Here is a 26,131-nt window from a genome sequence, read left to right as displayed (position 1 = left end):
CGGAAGGAGAGAATGTAACATTCTTTGGGGTGCTAGAGATATGACAAAGTCCTTTATATTTTGTGCCCCATCCTGAGGGCAGAGGCCAAATAACAGAGGCTTTACGGAGGGTTTTTATTTCATGGCCTTTTGCCCAAGCTCCCCACTCTTTCCCTGCCATGTCATTACTGTCACAGCCTGTACCCGTCAGACTGAAGTCAGCCTTCCAGCTGCTGTAGTGCCCAGAGACAGGAATCTGTGTGTATTATCGGGTATGTGGATGATGCTCCTGGGTTTGGGCAGTATAAAGTCTGCATGGCTGAACCTGGCAACCCTTCCTGAGCTGGCTCCTGTAGACCAATCAGGTCAAGAACCTCTTCCCCATTTTCAGTCCACCAGAACAGGAAGGCCTTCAAGAGAAGACTGTCAAAACCGTTCTTACCTCTTCTCGCCAGCACTGTGTGTGGAAGGACAGCAATACAGGCAGATGGTGGGAGAATTTACCAGGATAGGAGCAGACAGAGGATTTGTTAGATAAAACTATGAGGGTGCCAGCAAGCCCCAGAGAGGTGATGGTGTGCTTGAGAGGAAATTAAAGTCTTAAGCAGCTGAAGGAGAGTGATTTAATTTTATCTCATGGACCACTTGTATGGCGTAGATAGGTGGGCATCTTACTGTCTTGTTGAGAAATCAGATCTATAGAGCCAGTTGTTTTTCTTGAGATTGGCCATTGCTCTGGAGTACCACAGGTTGATAAGAACGTTTATGTAAGACATCAGGCTCCAGTGGTTGTTGCCTGGCTGTTAGAGGGTAGGAATTTTGCTTTTGCTTTTGACCTTTTATGTCTGTGTGCACAGAGCATGGCATACAAGAGCTTGCTTTTCCCCGACCCACTTTGTATTAATTTTTATGTTTAAAAACACTGCATTCAAGTTTTTTTTCATTTCCAATGCTCTCCAATGCTGAGTATTGTTTATTGGTCCATTTAAAATTTGAACTATAGGTGAAGCCCTGACTTGGCTCAGTATTCGCCTGGCCTTGGCATCAGTGGGATGGAGAAACTTTGTTAGACTGTTCATCTATTGGTGAAATGACTGCCATGGTTCCCACTGGCATGCATATCTCACGAGGAGCCATACACCAGTTTCACATGGGTAACTACAGGGAATGCTGGATTTGCAGAGCTGACCAGCGTGATAGTGCCAAGTCAGAACTCATATAGATATTTTGCATGTGAGTTGTGGCTTCTGATCTCCCTTCAGAATGGACCCTTATTTAGGAGTTTCTTCTTTTTCTCATCCGCTTCTGTCATGTTGATTTAATCTACATCCTGTATCCTCTCTGGGCACATTTTCCCCCAGTATGTAAGTTTTCTTCCAGCTTAGACAGTGGCCTCAGTGGAGGTTAGTGATCTCTTCTCATCAAGCCCATGTTTACATTCCTCTTTCTGATCCAGGGTGCTCTGCCATGCTCTTTTTTGCCTGCCCCACTGGACACCTCCAGTTGATGAGACTAAAGCTCCGAAACAGCTTGAGCATTTGAGGTCTTTGCTTTTGCCCATAAAGGACAAAGAAAGGGGCCTTGGCTGGGAAGACCTACGGGTGACTTTGATTAGCCCTAGGGGCATGACTGCAAAGCTACCTTCAAAGGAGAACATAGAGGGAAAAGTGATCCCACTAGGCATAGTAGGGGGATAACTAAAATTAAAATAAAAGTGAATGGGTTGTTCAGTCCCGGGGAAGCCCTGGGGGTTCCTAAAGGTCTTCCATGGAGATACTCCCTGTAGCATTCACCTCTTGCATTTTCTAGTGGGGCCTTCTTACCCCTGGGCTTCCTACTCCAGCATCGAGCCAACTACTCAAATCATTCCCCTTAAGTCTCAGGACTCCCGACTGTCCCAAGGCTGGTTTAGGGCTGGGGATATGCAGGGGGTGATGTGTTCCACTTGGCATGCAGAAGGCCATGGATTCAATCGCCCATCTGGAATAAGCATGGATGTGGTGGAAAAGCCAGATAAAGGCCTTCCTTCTGCTCTGTCATGCCCTGCCTGACCCCGGTTAACCATAACCTCTCACACTCATGCTCTTTCCCCTTCTGTAAAGATTCCTCTACTCCCTCAGCTGTATCAGAACTCAGAAATGGTGTCTTCCCTTTTTCTGCTCCTGTTGCCCTCTCAGCTCCTCTCTGTAGAGTCCCTGTTCACATCATGCTACCTTCATCTCTTGATATGTCTGACTCCCCCTCGGGCTTCACCTCTGTGCAGACAGGAACTCAGCCTTTTCCACCTGGTTATCATTGGCAGCCATGTGTCAGAGTCAAACAGAAGGCATGCTGATGACTTCCATTCACCCGCTCTTCCTGACCCCTGCCGGATGTCAGAGGTAGAACCGGTCCATAGCAATACTGTGGGGCATCGACATCTTTGTGTACTCTTTCTTTCCCTCTCTTCCTCTGCAGGTGCTCGATGTGTCTGGGGCAGATATATTGGCCAAGTCCATTGCTAACTGCCAGGTAGAGCTTCTGGAAAATTGTGGCCACTCCGTGGTGATGGAGAGACCAAGGAAGACAGCCAAGCTCATTGTCGACTTCTTAGCTTCTGTGCACAGCACAGACAACAACAAGAAGCTGAACTGAGGCCCTTGCCACAGCCTGCATTGTTCACACAGCATCTGCTCCCATCCCCAAAACTTGATACAGTCACCACTCTCAGGGATCCTGCCCCAAATGCCATTGGAGCACCAGTGTCCCTGAGGAAGCCAACCTCCTATCCCAGTATGGTTCCACAGAGCATCAGGGGCCGCAAGGAAATCTCCAAGATCCTTTTTCAAAATAGAAACCTAAATGGAACTAAATAAAAAAAAAAAAATACCCAGCCATGAAGCCTACTAGAAATCTTCAAGTGAATGTCACTGACAAGCCAAGCCAGTGCTAAGCAGCCACCCAGGATGATGATCATTAAGGACATTTTTCTTTAAGGCATTCCTCACACGTTAAACTTGAGCTATTTTTGTTGCTTCAGATGTATCCCTTGCATGGTCAGTGGCTTCTTGCATAGGAACTTTAGTCATTTATTGAACTCTTGTTTAGATCTAATTCACGTTTTGCATAGAGGTCCATGTGTGAATGCAGCCCATTAGCCACAAGACCAGGGAAGAAACAGTAAACTGTGGAGGAGCTTTCTTCCCCTAAGGCCTGATGCACAGACCTGGAATCTCAGCCACTTGGGAGGCTGAGGCAGGAGGATCTAAGTTCAAGGCTTGCCTGAGGTACAGAGTGAGTTCAGGGCCAGCCTGAGCTACTGACTGAGACAATTTAAAAAAAAAAAAAAAAGAAAGATATGAAAAGAAAATGTTCCTACGTTTTTTTTTTACATGTAGAAACATACATGGAGGGGCTTCAGCCAGCCCTCAGAACTGCCGAAGCAGCACAACACAGACTTATGGGTCTGGGTACCTACAAATCAGATATGAGTGACCAGAATGAAGAAGATCTGACAGGGTGGGTTTCCTAGGAATAATTTATAATTTTTAAAAATAGGACTAATAAAGCAATAATGTTCTAGGCCTCTATCTAATCAGACTGGAGTTCCACACTGCAGCTCATGGGCATCTTTTCTATTCTGCTGTTCTACTGATAACCCTCAGATGTAAAATACTAGTTTGTTAATGAATTCTGTGAATTCTGTGAACAATAATGTGATTGAAAAAAGTAAGTCCAAACAGCTGTAAAAAGTGACCACGATGATGTAAAATAAACTTAATAAGTCTAGGCTGGCAACACGCACGTGCTTTCTATTTCTGAGCTCCTAGTGGGGTGCAATATTAATAGATTTTCTGTTCACTTAAAAATGTCTTTATTTGTGGGGCCATGTGAAGAGGCCAGAGGTTGACGGTTGATGGCAGGTATCTTCCTCTGTTAGTCCCCACCTCATTTTAAAGACAGAATCTCTGAGCCTGGAGCTAGCAAAGCCCCAGGCATCCTTCTCCCATTACCTGCCCAGCACTGGAATTGTAAGCACATGAGGCTGTGTCCCATTTCTTACATAGGTGCTGGAGATCCGAACTTGGGTTCTTAGACTTGCATGGTAACCCCTTACCAACTGAGCCATCTCTCTGGACCCTAAAAGATATTTCTATTATTTTATATTTACTGTAACTATGTGAATGTGTCTGTGTCTGCGTGGGAATAGCATAGATGAGAGCAAGTGCAGGTGCTTGTGGAGGCCGGCAGGTGCTTGTGGAGGCCGGCAGCTGCAAGTCCTTTGGCTGCAATTACAGGACATTGTGCTCTGCCTGTCATGGGTACTGGGATCCGAACTTGGGTCCTCTGCAAGAATAGTGTGTGCTGGTAACTGCTGAGCCATTACTCCATCATCCTGCGTGTTTTTTAAAAGTAAGTGAAGTCATCTCTCAAAAGAAAATGTCATCAATTTGTTCCTTTTTTTCCTTTCCTTTTTGTTTTTTGTTTTGTTTTGTTTTTCTGGTTTGTGTTTGTTTTTTAACACAAGGTTTCTCTGTGTAACAGTTCTGGCCGTCCTGGAACTCCCTTTGTAGACCAGGCTGGCTTCTGTGAGTTCAAGGCCAGCCTGGTCTATAAAGCTAGTTCCAGGACAGCCAGGGGTACACAAAGAAACCCTGTCTTGAAAAATCAAAAACAAAAGAAAAGGAAAAGAAAGGCTGAAAATCAATAAATTAAGCTTCCACCTCCAGAAACTTGGGAAAAAATAGTAAATCAACCAGTGGACCAAGGGGAATAATGCAATTGAAAATAAAAGTCAACAGAATCTATTCTGTTTCTCAGAGAAAGTAGATAGTTGATGGTTATTCTTGTTCCCATGAGTTCTGGGCTTCCTGTGAGGAGGGTGTCTCTGCACCTGGGTGATGAGAGATGGTGTCCTATGAATCTCTAGAGAGGCTCTGGACCTGAGGATCAGTTTTAGAACAGCAGCCTCTGGACACAGGCGTTCTTACTGGTGAGGATTGGAAGCTGGGTCTGTAAGCTAGATGTTCTGGCATATACTCAGAATCCTACAGCTTGGAGAGAGGCTGCAGGAAGATCGTGAGGCCACAGTCTTAAAGCACAGTAGCACGGGGAGAGGGATCTGCATTGTCATTCAGGCAGGGTGTGTGCAGTCCACCTCAGCATGGAAGAACAGGAGGTGGGTTCTGCAGTAGAACATGGCCCCCGCTTCCTCCACTGTCAACAGAAAACCTTGAGAGAAGTCATGAACCAATAATAAGAGAGTTGGTTCTTGATAAACATATCAAGTAGGTTTTCTGATGGCCCAGCCACGCTGGGAAGTCCCTTGTACCCTGTATCTTACTCCAGTAATTTTAAGAAGCCTGCTAGTCACTGCCAGAGCTAGCTGCCTCCACACCAGATCCCGCTGGGCTCTGTGCCTTTGCCAAACCTTGCAAAGAAGAAAGGAATCATTCATCACAGCCCTTCCTGAAAGGCTGCCAGAAACTGCTGGAATAAAATGGAAAGCCCCAGTAAACTCATTCCCTCTGCTTAGACTTGGGACCATCAGAGTTTTAGCAGATTGCACTTCCTTGGACAACTACTGGAGACACTGAGGGACAAGCAGTGATCAGAACGTCTTGCAATCAGTCTGGGCTTCTCCGGGATGGGGGTGGCAGCAGGAATGACATTGGTACCAGGTGACACATGCCAGGTCAGTGGTGCTGCCTGTTCAAATCTGTGTCTTCCACTTGAGCACCTGTGAGGTCCGTGTATCCCAGGGAGTCATACCTGCTTCTCTGCCCTGGGGAAGTTCCCAGAAGACACTGCTGGGTGGGTGGGGGGGAGAGTGTTGGAATACCTGCCAGGTGGGGCTGCAGGACTAAGGCTACTGTGTTTATCCAATCCCTTTTTCTATCTCCTCTTTCTCTGCCTCTCCCAGTATGACCCACGCACAGGCACAGGCGGAGGCAGTTACCTCCCAGCCACTGGAACATGGCTTTGCTGAGCTTTCATCTGTCTCTCCCAGTGTAACCCCAAAGCCACAGACTAGACTTCCTGATCAGCCGTCAAGGGGTTAAAAAGTAGAAGGCCTTTTGAAGGGGAAGGAATGGACAGAGATGGGGCAATGGAGATAACCTCAACGTTGGAGCAGGGTGGGACAGCGCAGTGCTTGGATTGCTGTTCAGGAGCCCCGCTACCCCGGGGCTTTATAGTTTAGTACCATCTGTGTTCTCGAGGCTGGTATCAACCAGGGTGTGGGCCTGGCAGTTCCGCAGCATGTGGTGGGAACGAGGGTCGTCGCCATCACTGACCCGAGAGAGGTAGAGGCACCAGACAGCTGGGCTGTTCTTGCTGAGTCCAGGAGGGAATCACTCCTTTCTGAGTTTTGGAATCTTTGGTTCCTAAACCTCCAATGGGAACCTTGGGCCATGGCGCTCCATCAGGTGATGGGAATGAAGGAGTCTGACAACCCTTGTGGCCCACGGCCAAGGCTAGCTGGGGCATATGACTCTCATTGATTGCAACACAACTCTTGGAAGGTGACTGCCGAGACTACTGTGAGCCTACTCCCACGGTTCCTCAGCAAGACTCTCAGATCTGAAAGTGACTCAAGCCCAGAACCATCCCTATGTAAAAGGACCTGCACCATATCTCGTATAATATCCCAACTCCATGCATGACTCAATCTATGCATCCATGTTTCTGCTATCAGTGTAAATTGGATGAGATCTGAAACAAACCTTCCCTTCACGGTGGTACTGGGCGAGAAGACTGTGCTTCTGTTTTGCTTGCTTGTTTGTTTCTTAATCTCAGAGTCGCAGATAAAGAATGGGAGTCTGCTCTCCAGGTTCCCCCTCTTCTGTTGGGTGTTGGTGGTACACTGAGGAAGAGAATTTTCCAGCATGGGAAAGAAACAGCCTGCACATGGGTGTGTGCCACAGAACCCTCTTCCTGAACATCAGTAGTCTGTCTAATATTTTTTAAGGAATATTTACTTTATGTGCATTGGTGTTATGCCTGCTTGTGTGTGTGAGGGTGTCAGAGCTTGGAGTTACAAACCGCTGTTAGCTGTCATGTGGTTTCTGGGAATTGAATCCAGGTCCTCGGGATACGCAGCCAGTGCTCTTAACCACTGAGCCATCTCTCCAGCCCCATCTTATTATTTTAATTATTGATATTAATGATATCTGTCACTTTTCCTAATGCTAAGAAAGATACCTATGTCTCTTGCATGGCCCCACCCTCCCCCACCATTTTTTGGGGGGATATCTGTGTACTTGCATACACATACACATACCTATAATCAGAAAGGGCCTGCAGGTGGTTTGGTGAATTTTTTTAAAAAAATAATAAATGGAGTTATGCTGGGAATTATTGTTCCCCCTATCCACCTGCCTCTCTTATCGCTATACCTCGGGACTCTTCTAGATCAACCCATAGAGTTCCAGGTTTCTGTAAGGGGAATGCAGAGTTTTCCTGAAAAAGTGTAGAATGCCCAAGTACCCTTAAGAAAGTATTTTTGAAATTTTAAGAAATTATCTAGCTAAGCACAGCAGCAAAAGCCCATGATTTCAGCTATTTCAGAGGATGGCAAGTTGGAGGCCAGCCTCAACAATTTAGGAACATCCGATCTCAGAATAGAGTTAAGAAGAGCCAAGGATGGGGCTGGATGGCAGAACACCAGTCCTGTAAGGCTCTGGAAGAGAGGAGGATCCCCCAGGTGAACATGTGAACATCCCTGGCTTTTACCTGAGGGGATCGGAACTCAAATTGTCTCCCACTGAACTATCTATGTCTAAACTCTAAACTTCACAGATTCTTCAAGACACAATTTCTCTGTGTAGCCCTGGCTGTCCTGGATCTCACTCTGTAGACCAAGCTGACCTCAAACTCACAAAGATCCACCTGCCTCTGCCTCCTGACTGCTGAGATTAAAGGTGTACGCCACTACTACCCAACCCACGAATTCTTTTTTTGTTGGTTGGCTTTGGTTTTTAGTTTGGGATAGGGAGGTGAGACAGGGTGAGCCATGTAGCCCAGGCTGGCCTCAAAGTCTCCATGCTCCCGGCTCAGCCGTATGAGTGCTCAGATCTTAGGCATGTACCACCATATGGTGATTCCTTATTTTCATTTGCTGCAGCTGGAAGCCAGTGGCCAAGGAGAAGGAGGGCTCAGTCTTCCTTTAGGATTGCCTTAAAGATTGCAAGTCCTTCGTACTCCAGAGCTCCCTATGTGGTACAGCTGCAGCCAGACTTTAGCTGAACTCACTTCCTTACCTTTTGCCTGCCAATCCCTGCGGGTTTTTCAGTTCTTGATTGGAGATGATCCCCAGGGTGTCCTTGAAGGAGCGCCTTGTGGAAGGGATAGAATCCAGCTGGAGCCTGCTGCTGCATCTTCTTCACTGTGGCAGTGACAATGCTGCCGGTGGCATTTCAGTGTCGCTGTGTGATACAGATGGCATACTGCGTGAGCCAGCTCTCTGGCGCCTGGGGGATCTCCTTAGAATGAAATGGAAATGACGGCTGCAGTTAAAAGCTTTTAGCTTCTGATCGTTTTGACCTTTGTCCTATCTTCAAAGAATCTGCTGACACAGGTCATGATTCCCATTGGGTGGATGGACAATTGTGGCATAGATTTCCCCTTGGGTACTGTAGAAAATCTAGTTGGTACCGATTAGCAAGGCAGGGATGGGAGAGCAGAGAAATGAAGTGTGAACTGAACTCTTGGTCTCTGCTACGTTAGTCCATTGGGGAAAAAAAGAATACAGTGCATTAATGTCTACAGTACTCAAAATGTTCCACCAGGGTGCTGTAGAGATGTCTCAGTGGTTAAGAGAACTGACTGCTCTTTCAGAGGACCTGGGTTCAATTCCCAGCACCCACATGGCAGCTCATAACTGTCTGTAACTCCAATTCCAGGGGATTTGGCACTTTTTCCACAGATATACATGCAGGTAAAACACCAATGCACATTAAAAAAAAACTCCACTAGAACAATGTCAGGATGCCTACAATCAGAACACTGTGCTGACTAGATTTATGTCAGCTTGACACAAGCTTTGATCACAGGAAGAGGAGGAAACCTCGATTGAGAAAATGCCTCCATAAGATCGGGCTGTGAGCTGGGCAGTGGTGGCACATGCCTTTATTCCTAGCACTTGGGAGGTAGAGGTAGGTGGATCTCCGAAGGCCTGTGTCATCTACAGAGTGAGTTCCAGTATAGCCAGAGCTGTTATTTGGAGAAACCCCAAAAAACAAAAACAAAAACAAAAAACAAAAAAGATCTGGCTGTGGGCAAGCCTGTAGAGCATTTTCTTAATTAGAGATTGATAGGAGAGGGCCCAGCCCATTGTGGGAGGTGCCATTCCTGGGCTTGCGGCCCTGGGTTCTATAAGAAAGCAGGCTGAGTAAGCCAGGAAGCAGAACTCCTCCATAGTCTCTGCATCAGCTCCTGACTCCAGGGTTCCTGCCCTGTTTGATTTCCTATTCTGACTTTTTAAAGTGATGGATTATGGTGTGGAAGTGTAAGCCAACTAAATAAACCCTTTTCTCCCCAACTTGCTTTTGGTCATGGTGTTCACAGCAATAGTAACCCTAACAAAGACAGTTTTGGGTAGAACTAAGGATGTGGATACCATTCACATTCAGGAATAGAATTCAGATTTTTGGGCCTGTCAATCACTAGCTTTATCTGATGAACCATCTTGCCAGGCCCCTTGTGTGTTTTGTTTCAACGTGATGTTACAATTAAATGTTTAAGAGAGAAAACTCCACACCAAACTTGTGGGAAGAAATTTAAGACACTCAAACAAGGTTTTTCAGGTGATTTTCTTGTTATTGCCCAACCTGCTGCCTCTTGAAAGCAAGGGGGGGACGGGAGGGGTGAATAAGGGAGGAATGGAGGGAAGAAGAGATGAAGAGGAATGAAAACTCAGTCATAGCAGCACACTCCTGCAATCTTGGTATTCTGGGAGCTGGGTTAAAAGTTCGAGGCTTGCTTTGGCTACATGGTAAATTCAAGGCAAGTAGGGATTACATAGCAAAACCCTGTCTCAAAAAGGGGGGACAGGGGAAGGGAGGGAAATATAGAGGAGGAAGGGAGAAAGAAAGGAAAAGAGACAGCACCTTTTGAGAGGCAAGAAGTTAGCTAGGGAGGGAGGGTTTTCTTGCTTACCCCCTTATATCATCTGAAATGATACATCACAGTACCCAGTAAAAAAAAAAAAAAAGTAAGATTTCATTAAAAAAACAAAAACCAGCCAATAATCCTTTTCATCCTTAACTCTGGATTAACAACAGAGCCCTGACAGAATTCAAGCATCAGGGAGCATTGTTTTTCAAGATTTTGGTAAAATTTACCAAAGTTCTTTGAAACCCAAAATTCATGTATTTCTGGGTTTGTTTTTTTTTGTTGCTTTTGTTTTTGTTTTTTTTTTGTTTTTTTTTTTTTCTGGGTCACACATCCTGGCAAGAGTTTTCCAGGTGGCTGGCCCAGAGAGACTTTTTTTTCTATTACAGTTTTCTGGATGGCACGCAGTACATGAACTATTTTTTTCTCACAACTCCTCAAGGAAGTTGCTGATTATTTATCTATCTATACAGAGACCATATTTTATTCTCCTGAGCTCCCAGTACTCAGAACAGTGGCTAGCACGTGATGGATTCTGAACAAATACTTGGTGGGTAACTGCACAAGTGGAATAACATCTGGATATAGGAGCAGCTAAATCTTTCCACGTCAATACAGAACATCTACTATGTGCTTGGCGCCATAAAGGTATATTGACAGTAGTAGATCTTGTCCTTAGTGCTTGACAGATGTTCTTGAAAGATACTAAGGCTTGGATTTAGTTTCGTTGTAGAGGACTTGCTTAGCATAGATGAGGCGTTGGTTTCGATCCCTGGCACAGCAAAAAATAATAATAATCCAAGAGAGGAGATATTTGATATAACCTGTTGCGAATGAACGTAGAAATAAACGATCATGAAGATTGTCTGGGCCGAATAAGCCAGTCACAAACGTTAAGTTCCGGAAGTGGACGCTAGGGGGCGCTGCACCTGCCGGCCTCAGCCCTGCAGAGGATTCTGCGACAGTCTACTGACCGACGCCGTGTAGTGACGTCACGTCCGCTTCGCGTCTGTGGGGCGGGACGGAGTCAAATGTAAATACACCAGCTTTGCGGGTCCACGCTTGAGCCGCTGCGTGGGAACTCCGGTCCTTGCCGAATTCTAGCATCGCGAAGGAGACAGGAGCCGGGCTGCTCCAGTCCGGGGCTTCGTTCTGCGCCGGGGCCGCTTAACTGCACGCGGTATGTGCGGGTGCGCATGCGGAGGCGGGAGCGCAGGGTGGAAGAGCACTGGGCCGGAGGTCAGGTCGAGAACCGGGCCGCGGGCATTTGTACGGCGCGACTGAGGAGCTGGTGACAGACGGTGGCCGTGAGGGTTCACCTGGCCGTGTGCTAGGCGCACTACATTCGAGGTGGGCGCTAAGTCGAGCAAGGTTGGAAACCGCGTGACTCTTCAGCAGTAGGGGACCGGGCTTCTTCAGTGACTGGTTTAGTCCCGTTAGTTCCAGAGCTGTGGTTTTTGTGTGTGCCCAGAAGTGCAAGGTTCTTTTTCGGAGTGCAGGCGTATTGAGAGGCAGGAATAGAAAGTGGATATTAAATATTCTCTGATCCTGTTAGAAATAAAGACTTGGAAGGATTGGGCAAGGAGGGGTTGGTACAATAATAGATCTGATGGGGAAGATGAAGGAGGATAGGAAGTGTGAGACACGTGGCTACCCGCTTCTGACTTACGGAGAAACTAGCCCTAGCCGAGGCCAACAAGAGGAGGAAACCCAGAGTTTTAGTTGTCAAAAAATATCTGTTTTCCAGGTGTGGTGCATGCCCTTAATCCCAACAGTGAGAGGCAGAGGCAGGCAGTCTCTGAGTTCGAGGCCAGCGTGGTCTACAAAGTGAGTCCAGGACAGCCAGAGCTCAATTACAAAAAGAAACTTCTGTCTCCCACCCCCACCCCACACCGCCCAAAAAAGAAGAGGAAATTCCTTTCCCCAGAGTCTGGCACTTAGACAAAAGCTAACTATTTCCTCTGGAGTTTAAGACAGTTCTTACTTTGGCAAAAGAGACATAATATGGCTCCTCCATTAACCTGTCTGTGGTGCCGATTAGCATATCAAGGTCTATGCTAGCCCCCCCCCCACAGTCCCTGCTCACAAGTACCTGTTACAAATCATTCTGACTGACATACCCTACCCCCTCCCCACCCCCCAGCTTCTCTTCCCTATATAACCCAGCCATTGTGATTATTTACTCTCCTGGTTCTACTCTCCTTGGTTCTCTTGATTGTGCACATGCTCATTGCTTCTCTTTTGCCCTCTTGGTTCCCCTCGCTTGCTCTCTTGCTCTTCCCATCCCTCGCTCATGGCCGGGTCTATTCTGCTGGCCCCATTCAGTCTGGACCTTTCCAGCTGCTCCTGGCTGTGCTCTCCCTCACATCTACAGTAAATTTTCTCAGTCGTACCTAGGAGTGGTCGTGTCATCCTTTCTCATTCGCATAGAACAAAGCCGAGGCAGAGGAGAATTGACCTCGAATGGACTGACGGGATAAAATGAGAAGCATCCACCTGCCTCTGCCTCCTGAGTGCTGGGATTAAGGGCATTTGACATCACTACCTGGCTGTGATGTGGTTTTAACACATTCACAAACAGCAGTATAGGTTAGAGGAGGCAGAGGAGTCAAAAACTAGGAGGCACTGGCTAATAAGGTGTTGTGAACATCCCTGCAGTCAGTGAAAGGCATCAACAGTGACTATAAGAGTTACCGTGTTGAACCCCTTGAGTATGATGCCACACTACTGAGGGCACCACCATCTCAGTACAGCCTGCAGGGGGCAACACTCGATCTTACTCTGAGAGCTCAAGACCATGCAGGGTGATTCTTTAAGTCATTGTTTTTTAGGCTAATTTATTTTTATTTGTGGTGTATGGGTGTTTTGCCTGGATTTGTATCCATGCACCATGTGACTGCAATGCTCATGAAGGCCAGAAGAGGGTATTTGATCCTCTGGAACTGGAGTACAGACTGATGTTAGTTACCCTGTGGGTGCTGGAAACGTAGCCTAGCTATTGCTGCTGCTTCTTTTTAAGATTTATTTGTTTATTATGTATACAGTGTTCTGCTTATATGTCTGCCAGAAGAGGGCTCTATATCTCATTACAGATGGTTGTGAGCCACCATGTGGTTGTTGGGAATTGAACTCAGGACCTCTGGAAGAGCAGCCAGTGCTCTTAAACCTCTGAGCCTTCTCTCCAGCCCAGCCTGGCTTCTTTACAAAAGCACAAGAACCCTTAACATCAGAGTCATTTCTCCAGCCCTAAGTAATCTTAATAATAAAAAAAAGTAAACTATACACTGTGCCATTTAACTTTTCTTGTCATTAAGGAAATATGCATTGTTGTGTAACCATTACCACCGTCTACTTCCAAAATGCTCCTAAACTTAACTAAAGTAAGTCTCAGTCTTTAACCAATCAACTCTGCCTTAGGCAGTGACATCACCTAGAAAGTTGGCAAGACCTAAAACACCTGTCATGTTTCAGATGCTGAATGAGGGAACCAGACAGGTTCTGGTAGAGACCATTACCATCTCCTCAGTCACACGTTCAGCAAGTGTTTTGTTGAGCATGTGCCCTGGTGGGCCCAGAAAAAAAGGGATAAAGTTCCTAGATTCCAACTTCCTTTTTCTGGGAATTAGCATCTACAGGTGCTTGAAGCTGGTCTATCACAGTGTGACTTTGGGTAAGAAAGACCCTTCTCCTTGGTAGAGAGGACCCAGTCTCTTGGGGCCGATGACAAGAGGTTACATAGCAAACATCTGTTAGGGCGGGTGTGAGAAAGCCTCCCTGAAGGAGGAGACATGGAAATGGGAATGAGAGTTGTCCAGGGGAGAGTGAGGTCTGAGTGGACCCCAGGAAAGGAGTCTTCTAAGGGGGATCGGCACACTGGAAGTTGTCGGGAGTTCAGATCTGTTTGAAAAGGCATTGAGTATGGGATGCCCTGGTACATACCCATAATCCCAGCACTGGAAGATAAAGCAGGAGAATCAAATATCGGAAGCCAGCCTGGGCTATGTAGCTGCCCCCTCCGCTTCATCATTATCTAAAAAGAGGGATAACATTGATGCCTTTGTTCATATGTAGTCTGTTGCCAGTAATAACACCACAGACTAGGTAAACTATAAACAAGTCTGTTTTGGCTAATAGTTCAGTTCCAAGTCCAAGGGGTGGCATTGGTCATGAGCTTCCAGCCTGTAGAGTTCCAACACAGAAAGTATGTCTGTCAGGGTCCTCTGATCCCTCTTACAAAGCTATCAGAATTTAATAATGAGACTTCTTTCCTAATAACTTTATTCAATCCTAACTTCTTCCCAAAGGCCCCATCTCGGAACACAATAATTGAATTAGGTTTTCACCTCTTAGTATCTGATTAAGGATTAAACTACAACATGAGGTTTGGGACTGGGACACACCACGTATAAGCCACAGGAATACCCTTTCCAGGAGCGTCTTGTTGCCAGCCTTCTTGGACCCCCAGTCCCCAAATAATGACATGGAGACTTATTAGCTATAAATGCTGGCCTTATCTTAAGCTTGTTCCACTAGCTCTTATAACTTATTTTAACCTGTTTATCTACATTTTGCCTTGTGTCTCTTTACCTTTCTTTCATTCTATATGTCCTACTCTGTGTCCAGCTGACTGGCTGGCTGGCACCTAGCTGACTAGCTGACTCTGGGTATTGCCTTCTCTTTCCCCCTTCTCTCTCCTCCTCCTACTTACTATCTCTACCCACCAGCCCCACCTATCCCTCTACTGCGTAGCTATTGACTGTTCAGCTTCTTATTAGACCAATCAGTGTCTTAGGCAGGCAAGGTGAAATAGCAACGCATCTTTACATAATTAAACAAACACTGAATAAACAGTGTTACACTTGCCTAGTTAAAGTCATATTCCATAACAGCATTTCCTTAGATCCCTTGCATTGTAAGGTCAGTCCTTCACAGTGCTGCCAAATAGCCCTGCAGAGACCTGGATGCTGTGTACTGGATGGCTCTCGGTTTGTGTTTGTTTCCCTTTCTTCACTAATGAGCACTAGCCTGGGGAGTGCTAGTATGAAGGAAAGCTCCCGGCAAAAAGCTGCACTTCATTTAGACTGGATTTTGCACTTGATTATCTGATAAGAATGAGAGTAACGTGTAGAGGTTGGGATGTTGCAAGTCCAGAGCATCTGTTTTAAATTGTCTTTACACACACACATCCAGTTAGTCTTTTCTTGCACACCTCTGAGTCTCACATAACATCCTTTGGGAGAAATGTTTTGGGCTGTGTTGACTTAGCAGACCACTTAACTTTCACAAGTCTAAGGGGAAGAATGCCATCAGCATCCGAGGCCTATAGGAGAGGTTTTCCTGCTTTGCTGTAGCTGCCGATCTGGTATTTTCACCAGTGTATTTGAAAAGTGTCTTCATTATGACTGTCTTTGTTCATTTACTATAAAAACTTCAGGAAACTTACTGCCTTGAGTAGCATACATCTTTGTTCCTGGGCCATGGCCACTAATATTTGGCTCCAGAATAGACTCTTCTTACTCTCTTTGAGGTGAGAGCTGTATTGCAAGGGTGTGAGGTAAGCAAGCACTCTACTGCGGAGCCACATCTGCACTAGAGACCTGTTTTCTGAACTGAGAATAACAGACTTAGGGGAGAGGACAGCAAAAGGACCACCCCTCATGTTCTATGGGGACAGAGTAAATGGTTATATTTCCTTATGTTTGTATCTTTCCTTTAAGGGTGATCTATTCTGGCATGTTTAAAAATACAAGAATGGGCTTGCCTGTCTTGCACCAGATTCTGGGCGTGATCTCCAGCACCACCACTCCTCAACATATATCAAAAATAAGGACCTGCCAAAGAAAAAAGAGACTCCTCTATATCTAGATGGGTAACTGTTGTCTAACTAGGGTTACATAAAGTACTGTAATACATCTTTAAAAACCAAATAGACTGGATGTGGTGACATTCCACCTGGTAATCTCAGTCCTCCCTAGAGCAAAGCAGGAGGAGCAGTTCAGGGCCAGCCTATATATATATAGCAAGTCTTTCTCAGCAAGTAGAAAGTAAATTCCCATTAAAAACAGTACTACTAGAGAATACTACTACTAACAACAAGTACCCAGTAGTTATGAGCTCTCTTGACTCCTTGTAGGTACCCATGTTTGAAGATGCCAGCTACTGCATATGAAAGAGTGGTTTACAAGAACCCCTCAGAGTACCACTATATGAAAGTCTGCTTGTAAGTTCAGTCTTGTGAGTTGTTTCCTTTTACTTGTTTTTTTTTCCAAACCTGAAAAGCATAGATTTAATAAGATAGTTTCTCTTTTTAATATTTTTCAGAGAGTTTCAAGAACATGGAGTTGAGCTGAACGCAGCCCAATTCAAACAGCTGCTTGTTTCGGCCCTGAAGGACCTGTTTGGGGAGGTATGAGTCGCTTGGCCGCTAACATTCTCCAGGATTTTGTAAGAAAGTCTAGAAAAGGGACCAAGAGTATAGCTCAGAGGTGGAATGGTGGCCTACCTTGGGCTGGTCATACTGTCACTTGGGCACACACCTATCAGAATTGTAGCATCTAGGATTCTACCATTGGTGAGTGGAATTGGAGTAAGAATTCATGGTTGGGCTCCTCTACAAAGCTGCTGGAAGTCAGCCTGAGCTACCTGGTACTTTTTTAAAAAGGGAAAAGTTTGTTTGTTTGAGACGAGTCGTCTGCATATCCCTGGTTGTCCTGGAATTCGCTCTATAAACCAGGTTAGCCTTGAATTCACATAGCCACCTACTTCTGCCTCCCAAGCACTGGGATTAAAAGTGAGCAACAGCACGCCTGGCCTAGAAGAGCACTTTGTAAGAAACACAAAAATATCATTTTTAAAAGCTGTACTAGAGTTTGCAGAAGCCAACTTTCAGAAATAATGAGTTTTGGTAGGTTATTCCAGCATGCCCTGTATTTGGCCAAGAATCTGTTAGATTACTGTTTATTCTTGCACAATGCTATCAAATTATAGTCTAGACATCATTGCCCATCTTTGTAAAGATAAAGGGTTTATATGAGAGCCAGCATGCGTCAGTGAGAAAGGCTCTTTTTAAAACAGTATGAGGAATGGCAAGGTGTCCTGAGTTCAGTTCCTGGAACCCACATGATGGAAAGAAAGAACAAACTCTTGAGAATTCCCTTTCACCTCCACACATGTGCAGTGGCACATGTATAGACAGGTATACATATGCATGTGAGCAAACAGACCTCGGTACATGTGTTGTGACACATATACATATGGGGAAAACACATACATAAAAATAAATTGATCTTAAGATAATAAAAAAAATTCTGAAACAGTATGAGCAGAAGTAAAAACTTAGTGGTGTTGGTTGACATTCTGATGCGGCTTCTTAGCCTGTTGCAGACCAGCACTGTGGGCCCCTTTGTCTTAGCACTCACTACACGGAAGCTGAGCTTTGCAAGTGAAGAGGAAGAGCAAAGCTAGGATTGACTCTCGAGAAATTACCTGATATATTTATTCTGTTCAAATCTGCCCTGTATCTTATCAAATATACTCTGCAAAAACTGTGTGGAGAAAATGGAAAGAGCCAGGCATGGTGGCACACACCATTAATTCCAGCACTCAGGAGGCACAGGCAGGTAGATCTCTGAGTTCAAGGCCAGTCTGGTTTACAAAGTAAATTCCAGGACAGCCGGGGCTGCACAGAAAAACCCTGTCTCGGAGCCCCCTCCCCCAAAAAATGTAATTCAAAGCAAACCTACACTTGCTCTTGCAGGGAACCCAGGTTCAGTTCCCAATGCCCACATAGTGGTACATAGCCATTTGTAACTCCAGTCTATAGAATCTGATCTCCTCCTCTGGCTGCCTCAGATACCAGGCATACATATAGTGCACAGATATACACATGTGCAAAACACTGGCATACATAAAAATAACTTTTTTTTTGAGACAGGGTTTCTTTAGCTTTGGAGCCTGTCCTAGAACTAGTTCTTGTAGACCATGTTGGCCTTGCACTCATGGAGATCCACCTGACTCTGCCTCCGAAGTGCTGGAATTAAAGGTGTGCACCACCACCGCCTGGCTTGTAAAAATAAATCTCAAGGAAAGTAATGTTGCACATGAGTGTTTGTGGTGCACTAATAATATCCGGAAGCTGAAAACAGCACAGTTGTCCCTTAATGGGCGAGTGTTCAGTGATTGTATATTCAAATCGTGGAATATGGTCATCAGAGAAGAGGACAGTGGCCCGACAAATCTCTAGAAAACTAAGCTGAATGGAAACAGCTAACCCTACGTAAATTACTTTTTGGGTAATTCTATGTACATAATGCTCTTGCTTCAACATAGCTTGAAGAATGAAGTGGTCACCAGGACTTAGGCATGGGAAGTGGGGTATGAATGATTATAAAGAACAGTAGAAGGAGTCTTGTGGTGGTTCAGGTTTTTATCTTGGTGTTGGTGGTGATTAGAAGAAATCACCTATGAGGAAAAGTTACATAAAAGTATAAACATACATATATAAATGCACAGATGTCAGGGCTAAGTAAATTCTGAATTGGGTCAATACCACCACCTGGCTTTGATCCTGTGCTTCCTAAGGGAAGAGTGCATGAACTTCCCTGTAGACTGCCACAAATTTAAAAACAAAACCTGCAATTTCTATATGTCATTTAAAAATGTTTTGCATTATTTTGAGTGAGGTAACACAGACACAGAAAGACAATTATCACATGTACTCACTCAGAGGTGGTTTTTAAACATAAAGCAAAGAAAGCCAGCCAACAAACCACAATCCCAGAGAACTTAGACAACAATGAGGACACTAAGAGAGACTTACATAGATCTAATCTACATGGGAAGTAGAAAGTAGAAAAAGACAAGTCTCCTGGGTAAATTGGGAGCATGGGGACGTTAGGGAAGGGCAGGAGGGGGAAGGCATTGAGGGGAGCAGAGAAAAATGTAGAGTTCAATTTAAAAAAAAAAAATGCTATGGGGAAAAATGTAGTTTTGCTGGGAGGTGGTGATGCACCCCTTTGACCACAGCACTTGGGAGGCAGAGGCAGGTAGATCTCAGTGAGGTCAAGACCAACCTGATATACAGAACGAGTTCCAGGACAGCCAGAGCTACAAAGAAACCTGTCTTGAATAGCTAAAAGAAATAAAATTTAAATTAAAAAAAATATATAGTTTCAGGAGATAGAGCCATAAGACATGGTCTCTTTCTCTTGGGCTGTCAATCTTGTTGAATAGTGACAAAACTGGGAGAATTATGGAAGAGCAAAGTATGGGTCCTTGTGTAAGAAAGAGTGCAGATTGAGCCTAATCTTTTAACTATGGGAAGGAGCTTTTGGAACAACATTTCTGTGTGTGTATGAGGGGAGGGTGTGCACAGACATGTATATGTTTTGCATGTGTGGAGGTCAGAGGACAACTTGTGAGAGTTAATTCTCTCCTTTTACCATGTGAGTCCTGGGGATTGAACTATGGGGATCCAGCTTAGGTCCTTAGGTTTGTGCCAGGCAGCTTTACCCACTGAGCCATTTCACCAGCTGGAGAAGCAACACTTTAAACACAGATTCAAAGGCAAGGAGGTGTCATGAAAAGGAATGGGAACATTCCAGACAATAGGAGCCCTTATCAGGCACATGAGAGTACCAACACCATTAACTGATACCCTGTGACTGGAATTACACAGTTGTCAGCCACCATGCGGAAACTAGGAATCAAACCTGGGTCCTCTGGAAGAACAGTCAATGCCTTTAAACTCTGAGCGTCTCTCCAGCCCCTCAGCACCATTAATTCAGCGTTAACAGTGATGACAGGAGTCTGCTAATGGTCTTGTCCATACCTAGGTTGGTGCTGCTTTACCTGTGGACGTCCTAACCTATGAAGAGAAGACCTTGACAGCCATCTTGAGAGTGTGCAGCAGGTACGACAGTGAAGCTGTTCTAGACTGACGGGGCAGAGAGTGTGGAACAGCAGTGAAGATGGCTCCAGGACCAGTGGCCATGGCTGGGAATGCACACTGGAGTTACTGCACACATTCCTCTACCTGGGGCTAGACTCTGGATAAGAGAACCCTGTGGTTTAATCACAGCCAGCTTCCCAGTTGATAATTATGTTTTTTTTAATATGGAATGCTTCATAAATTTGTGCATCACCCTTGGTGATTATTGTTTTAAAGTCAGAAATGTATAGTTTAGAAAGATTCTTGAGCTCAATTTGTTTTCTGTCTGTGATACAGTCTTCTAAGGTTCTGTTTTATTTAAATGAGGTTTCTGTGTTTGTTTTTAACTTTCTAGACAACCACAAACAAAAGTACTAGGGAGCTGTTGGCAGCAGAAATCCTTATTTATGCTTTCTTGTTCTTTATACAGGGGGATGACTAAACTGTGGAGCTCTTTGACCTTGTTCGGAGCCTACAAAAACAAGAAGTGTGCCTTCAGAGTGATTCAGGTAAAGGTTTTTCCTTCATGATTCCGAGGAGGACTGAGCACTGCAGTGTTGTGATCTGGATGTACGTCTCATTTGTCTTGAGTAAAACAAACAGTTAACATCTGGCAAGGGCAAGCCCAGAATCTCACTGCCTCTGAAACTGAGTAGGAGATGTTTGGAGGTCCAATTTTTCTTATCAGGATTTGTGATAAAGGCTTTTCTCACTGACTGCTAGTGCAGTGTTGTGTTGGCAGGTTGTTTCCAGGCTTTCTAGTACTTGTTCAGTAAGTGCTCCCTCCAGGATGTGCCTTAAAATGTGACTGCTAGCCTGTAAAACCTGCCTGTTTCTGGGCTACTGTTGTTACCATGCGGTCTGTGTTAACCTTTTCTTCTTCTGTAGGTGTCTCCCTTTCTCCTTGCACTATCGGGTAACAGCAGGGAACAGGTATTGGATTGAATACTCCTACAGTTCCAGAAACCTCCACTCTCAAAAGAACCTTTTGGTGTCTATATAGATTGAAAAAAAAGAAGCAGGCTAAGCCCCTATTGATGATATTTGGAGATACTGAAGATGTTCTCTGTGATTTCTGGTCATCACTGCTGGTGGAGTGGGCTTCAGAGGAGACTGTGGCTCAATCACCTGGTACCAGCAGGGCAGCGCTTTCAGTGTGTGCACATAAGGGTTGGAGACCGTGCTGAGCTCAGCAGAGCCTTCACACAGCAGGATGTGGCTACCTTCTCGAAGTTAACAGGAGATGACAATCCTCTGCATCTAAGTGAAGATTATGCAAAACACACCAAGTTTGGAAAGACAATTGTGCATGGAGTTTTGATAAGTGGACTTATTTCTGCTCTCCTGGGTACTAAAATGCCAGGGCCAGGCTGTGTGTTTCTGTCCCAGGAAATTAAATTTCCAGCCCCTTTATACACTGGAGAAGTGGTCTTAGCATCTGCAGAGGTGAAGAGGCTGAAGCAGTTGGTTGCTGTTGTTGCGGTGTCCTGCTGTGTAGTAGACAGTAAGAAGACAGTTATGGAAGGTTGGGTTAAAGTTATGCTCCCAGAAGCTCCTGATGCTGAAATGCAGATTTAAAGTTGTAAGTTCAAACACCTGTGCTCAGTATCAAATGACATATGGGGACGTGGGCTGTTGCTGTATACTCGGAAGCCATGTGGGGAAGGGGAGCAAGTCGACAGTTTGTTTCAATGTCTACTTTTTATATTAGCTTTATGCTTTATCCAGACTTAAGTATGTACAAGATTTCGTCGCTTTTGGAGGTTTGGGTTTTTTTTGTTGTTGTTGTTTTTGTTTTTGTTTTTTTTTTTTTTCCAATTAAACAATTGAGAGGGGCTGAAGGAATGGCTTATCAGTTAAGATCACTGGCTGCCCTTCCAGAGGATCTGGGTTTAATTCCTGGCACTCCCAACTGTTTGTAACTCCAGAATCAAGGGATCTAACACCGTCTTCCGGCCTCTGCAGAAACTATATGCACATAGTACACAGGCATACATGCAGGTAAAACAGCCACACAAACACAACAATAATAAAATAAAAATATTTTTTAAAAATGGGAAAGCTATCTACATGTTTTACTTTCAGAATTTCAAGCATAGTTATATTTGTATTTGATAATGCCTACCTCTATCTGTGTTGAAGGTTCTTGTGGAAGAATTTAGTTACTAACTGCAACGATGGAAGTCGGATCATCTTGGAACACCTACTCTTTACTGTTAAGTTTCATAAACCCTTTCTCAGTGGCTTCTGGACTAGAGTTATAATTCCTTACTGTTTACACCAACATGTAATCTTGTGCTCGATGTGGTGGCACAATCCTTTACTCCTTACTTGAGAGGCAGAGGCAGGTGGAGCTCAAGGCCAGCCTGCTGTGCTTAGCAAGTTCCAGCACAGCCAGGGCTACAGAAAGAGATCTGTCTCAAAAAGCAAAACTGCCATGACTTCAACCTTCTGTGTGACTTGCTGTTATGGGAGAGGGATTTACATGCAGCCTTGACTCAGTTATCTAAACTCCTAATACTCTGCAGCACTGTTGGAAATAATAGAAACCTAGAATTAAGCAGAGAGCCAGGCCTATAAATAATAGCCAACATTATCTTCCCACCCCGGCCTCCCATGAATGAAGTTAGGGCTTTTTCTGAATTTGAAGCTGGCTGCTATACAGTTGAACATGTTGGCATGTTGATTTTTCAGAGAGTCGGCCAATCTCTGTTAGTATTTTAGACCTGGAGAGAAGACTGGGGTGCAAAGGCTCTTTTTTTAAAGGCTCTGATTCTTCTTTCCCTGTCTTGAAAATGTGGGTCTATATTAAAACCAAAACATCAGCTGGGCAGGCAGTAGTGGTACACACCTTTAATACCAGCACTTGGGAGGCAGAGGCAGGCAGATGTCTTTGAGTTCCTGGATATCCTGGTCTTCAGAGTGAGTTCCAGGACAGCCAAGGCTACACAGACAAACCCTGTCTGGAAAAACCAAAACAGCAAACATAAGTATCTTTTTTAAAAAAATATGTATGTGGTATAAGGAATAAGTCAGACCGGGGTGTGGTGATGCATGCGTATAATTCCAGGTATAGGCAGGAGTATCTCTTGAGTTTGAGACCAATCTGGTCTGCATAGCAAGTTTCAGGACTACATAAACCCTATTTCAAATAAAAAAAAATAAGTATAAATGCATGGTGAATGAGGGAGGCTGTGGGATTTTTTTTGTTGTTGTTTTGTTTTTTGTTTGGTTGTTTTTTTTAAGAGTTTAGGGATATGGGGCGAATGTGCCGAATATGTTAAGTTTTAAAAAGCCATCCCTATACAGCAAATACTTTTTAAGCAAGTGTCTATGTACTTGTGGCTCACCTGTGTTCAGTATGTTAAATGGTAACTGACCATAACTAGCTGCTCTGATTAGAAATACAAGATCAGCAGGGCACAGAATCATTTACTTAGAATTCCAAAATTTAGGACTAGGAATTTGAGACCAGCCTGACACAGCAAGACTTTAAAACAAAACCAAAGATCGAATGTGGTTAGCTATTTCGTATTTCCTGGAAAAGGCATTCCTTTTGATGGTGTTTTGTTGGTTTGTTTGTTTTTGAAGACAGGGTTTCTCTGTAGCCCTGGCTGTCCTGGAACTTGATCTGTAAACCAGGCTAGCCTTGAACTCAGAGATCTGCCTGTGTCTGCCTCCTGAGTGCTGGGATTAAAGACGTGCACCAGGCCAACAGGCTCTGGTGCTGTGTTAAGTAACAAGATTTCTGTAGGTGTGTGCTTCTTTGTGCTTGTGGAGGCCAAAGGTCAGTAAGGCATCATTACTCAGACAAGATTTACTTAATCTTTTTGTAGCTCATTAGCCTGGAACTCAGTAATTAGATGACGCTGGCTGACCAGTGAGCTCAAGGAACCCACCTGTTTCCACTTCTCAAGCACTGGAATTATATATAAGCACAAGCCACTGTGCCTGCTTTGTTTAAACTTGGATTCGGGGGTTGAACTCAGTTCCTTGGAGTTAATTTACTCAGTCAGCAAGGTACCAGACTGGACCAGCTGAATAGATTACTAGAAAGAATTTTTGTAGTCACTAGAGGGCAGTCATGCATCTTGTGAGTTGGTTGTAAGCCTATTACACCTTCCTCCAGTGTTTGAGGGGTGAGAAGAAGACGCAAAAGTTTGTGTCAGGAGCTATTGTAAGTTTCAGAATGGGCAGCACTGCAGACTGAGTACATCTAAGGAGGACTTAGTTCTAGGGAAGTCACTAGACTTGATGAAATGTGTTAAATATCAGAAGAAAATAGAGAACTCAGGCGGTCAGAGCACACTTCTACAGAACTCATCCCCTGGGATTCAGTAACAGTCTTGTATGTGGATCTGTAAATAGAGCACGATATGATTTTTTTTTTTTACATTTCTAATAAGCTAATTTTTATCAATTTATTTTTTTTAAAGAAAACAAGCTATCTTTTTTTAATTTTACATACCAATCTCAGTTCCCATTCCCTTCTCTCCTCCCATTTCTTCTACCTACCCTCCCATGTCATCCCCCATCCACTCCTCAGAAAGGAAAAAGGTCCAAGGCCCTCCCTACTATATCTAGGCTGAACAAGATATCCATCCAAAGAGAATAGGTTCCTAAAAAGCCAGTACATGCAATAGGGATAAATCCTGGTGTCCCTGCCAGTGGCCCCACAGTCTGCCTCAGCCATGCAACTGTTACCTACATTCAGAGGGACTAGTTTGGACCTATGCTGGTTCCTTCCCTGTCTGGCTAGAGTTGGTGAGCTCCCATTAGCTCAGGTAGACTGTCTCAGTGGGTATCCCTATCATGGTCTTGATCTCTTTGCTCATATTCTCGCTCCTCCAACTCTTCAACTGGACTTTGGGAGTTCAGTCCAGTGCTCCGCTGCGGGTCTCTGCCTCTGTTTCCATCAGTTGCTAGATGAAGGTTCTATGGTAATATTTAGGATATTCATCAGTCTGACTACAGGGCAAGGCCAGTTCAGGCATCCTCTCCTCCATTGTTTAGGGTCTTAGCTAGGGTCATCCTTGTAGATTCCTGGGATTTTTTCTAGCTCCAGGTTTCTTGCTAGCCCCATAATGGTTGAGGGAGCCATAAGCTAATTTTCTGCTTTTACTATAATTCTTGAAACAGCTTTATAAAGTTAATGGACCCATTTTATTGACACAGAAACAAACTGATGCTGTATGGCGGTCCAGGGTCATACAGCTAATATGCAGTAGAGCTAGGATTCAAGCTTGAACTTCCTTTTTTCCTGTGACTGTAAACAGTGTTTTCATCCCTGGAACACGGTCAGTTTCAACAGCATTTTGTTAAATTAGATTTCTTAAATCCATTCAGATTGATATTCTTTGCTATAGTTGTAGCATTTCCCTATTCTGTATCTTTAGTTTCTACCCAATATCTGTCCCTCACCCCCACCCCCAGGAATAGTCATACCACATAGCCTAGGCTGGCTTTGAGCTCAGCATCTTCCTGTTTCAGCTTCCCAAGTCCTGAGAAAACAAATGTATGCCACCATGATTGGCCACCTACCCTTTTCTAAGATGGCATTCAGAGATTGTGTTCAGAGGACAACAGCTTTAGGATCAGCTAGATGAAAAGTTAGCCAGGTGGTGGTAGCACATGTCTTTAGTCCCAGCACTCAGGAGGCAGAGGCAAGTGGATGTCTGTGAGTTCGAAGACAGCCAGGGCTATTACACAGACAGACCCTGTCTCGAAAAAAGAAAAAACAAAACAGAAAAGTTAGAGACAGGCACAGTGACTGCTGCCTAATTCTGGCAATTCAGAGACTGAGGCAGGAAGATAAACTATCTATCCCAACCAATCAAAAGAAAAGATTATGTAAGCCATGTGGGGAGTGAAGAGAGATGGCACTTTGGCTAATCACTGATTTACGCTGTAACTTCTCATTTAGAGCATTTTCACATTATAGTCTGGTGTGGTCATGAACTTTGGTCTCTGTTAAACAGCGAAGAGGCCGTAGTCTGTAAGTGGTGACTCAGCCAAGGCTGTCAGGCCGCTGAAGCTCTGTTAAAGCAGCCATAAGGAGAAGCGATCATTCACTTTCTCAAGCCCACAGGAGAACCCAGAAAGAATGACTACTGTCTGTCTTACAGGGAAGGG

At 44.7% G+C, this 26,131-nt stretch overlaps 3 protein-coding genes across 7 annotated transcripts in view; all 3 read left to right on the top strand.

Annotated features, from left to right (window-relative positions):
• Positions 1-3,756, top strand: part of Abhd6 (abhydrolase domain containing 6, acylglycerol lipase) — a 50,394-nt gene extending 46,638 nt beyond the window's left edge. For all 3 annotated transcript variants that reach the window (XM_038348980.2, XM_038348981.2, XM_038348979.2), the window contains one exon: positions 2,437-3,756. In XM_038348980.2, coding sequence (XP_038204908.1) covers positions 2,437-2,613 — 177 coding nt within the window. In that variant the 3' untranslated portion in view covers positions 2,614-3,756. The remainder of the gene's footprint in view (positions 1-2,436) is intronic.
• A 7,312-nt stretch (positions 3,757-11,068) lies between these two features.
• Positions 11,069-21,082, top strand: Rpp14 (ribonuclease P/MRP subunit p14). Of its 3 annotated transcripts, XM_038350063.1 has the most exons (7): positions 11,069-11,251; positions 15,789-15,940; positions 16,205-16,291; positions 16,393-16,477; positions 19,905-19,981; positions 20,430-20,508; positions 20,888-21,082. In XM_038350063.1, exons 3-7 carry the CDS (start codon positions 16,221-16,223, stop codon positions 20,942-20,944), a joined length of 369 nt encoding a protein of 122 aa, XP_038205991.1. In that variant the 5' UTR covers positions 11,069-11,251; positions 15,789-15,940; positions 16,205-16,220; the 3' UTR covers positions 20,945-21,082. The 3 variants fall into 3 exon arrangements, with proteins under 3 accessions (XP_038205991.1, XP_038205988.1, XP_038205990.1); XM_038350060.1 differs by lacking the exon at positions 15,789-15,940 and having other exon boundaries at positions 11,070-11,251; XM_038350062.1 differs by lacking the exons at positions 11,069-11,251; positions 15,789-15,940 and adding an exon at positions 11,274-11,421.
• Positions 20,926-22,060, top strand: Htd2 (hydroxyacyl-thioester dehydratase type 2). Its single transcript, XM_038350059.1, has one exon. The coding sequence runs from the start codon at positions 21,059-21,061 to the stop codon at positions 21,575-21,577; it is 519 nt and encodes a 172-aa protein (XP_038205987.1). The 5' UTR covers positions 20,926-21,058; the 3' UTR covers positions 21,578-22,060.
• Positions 22,061-26,131: the final 4,071 nt, after the last annotated feature.

Source organism: Arvicola amphibius, chromosome 12 (genome assembly GCF_903992535.2).
Source record: "Arvicola amphibius chromosome 12, mArvAmp1.2, whole genome shotgun sequence".
Lineage (NCBI taxonomy): Eukaryota > Metazoa > Chordata > Mammalia > Rodentia > Cricetidae > Arvicola > Arvicola amphibius.
The sequence above is the reverse complement of the archived record's forward strand: the minus strand, read 5'-3'. Positions and strand labels throughout refer to the sequence as shown.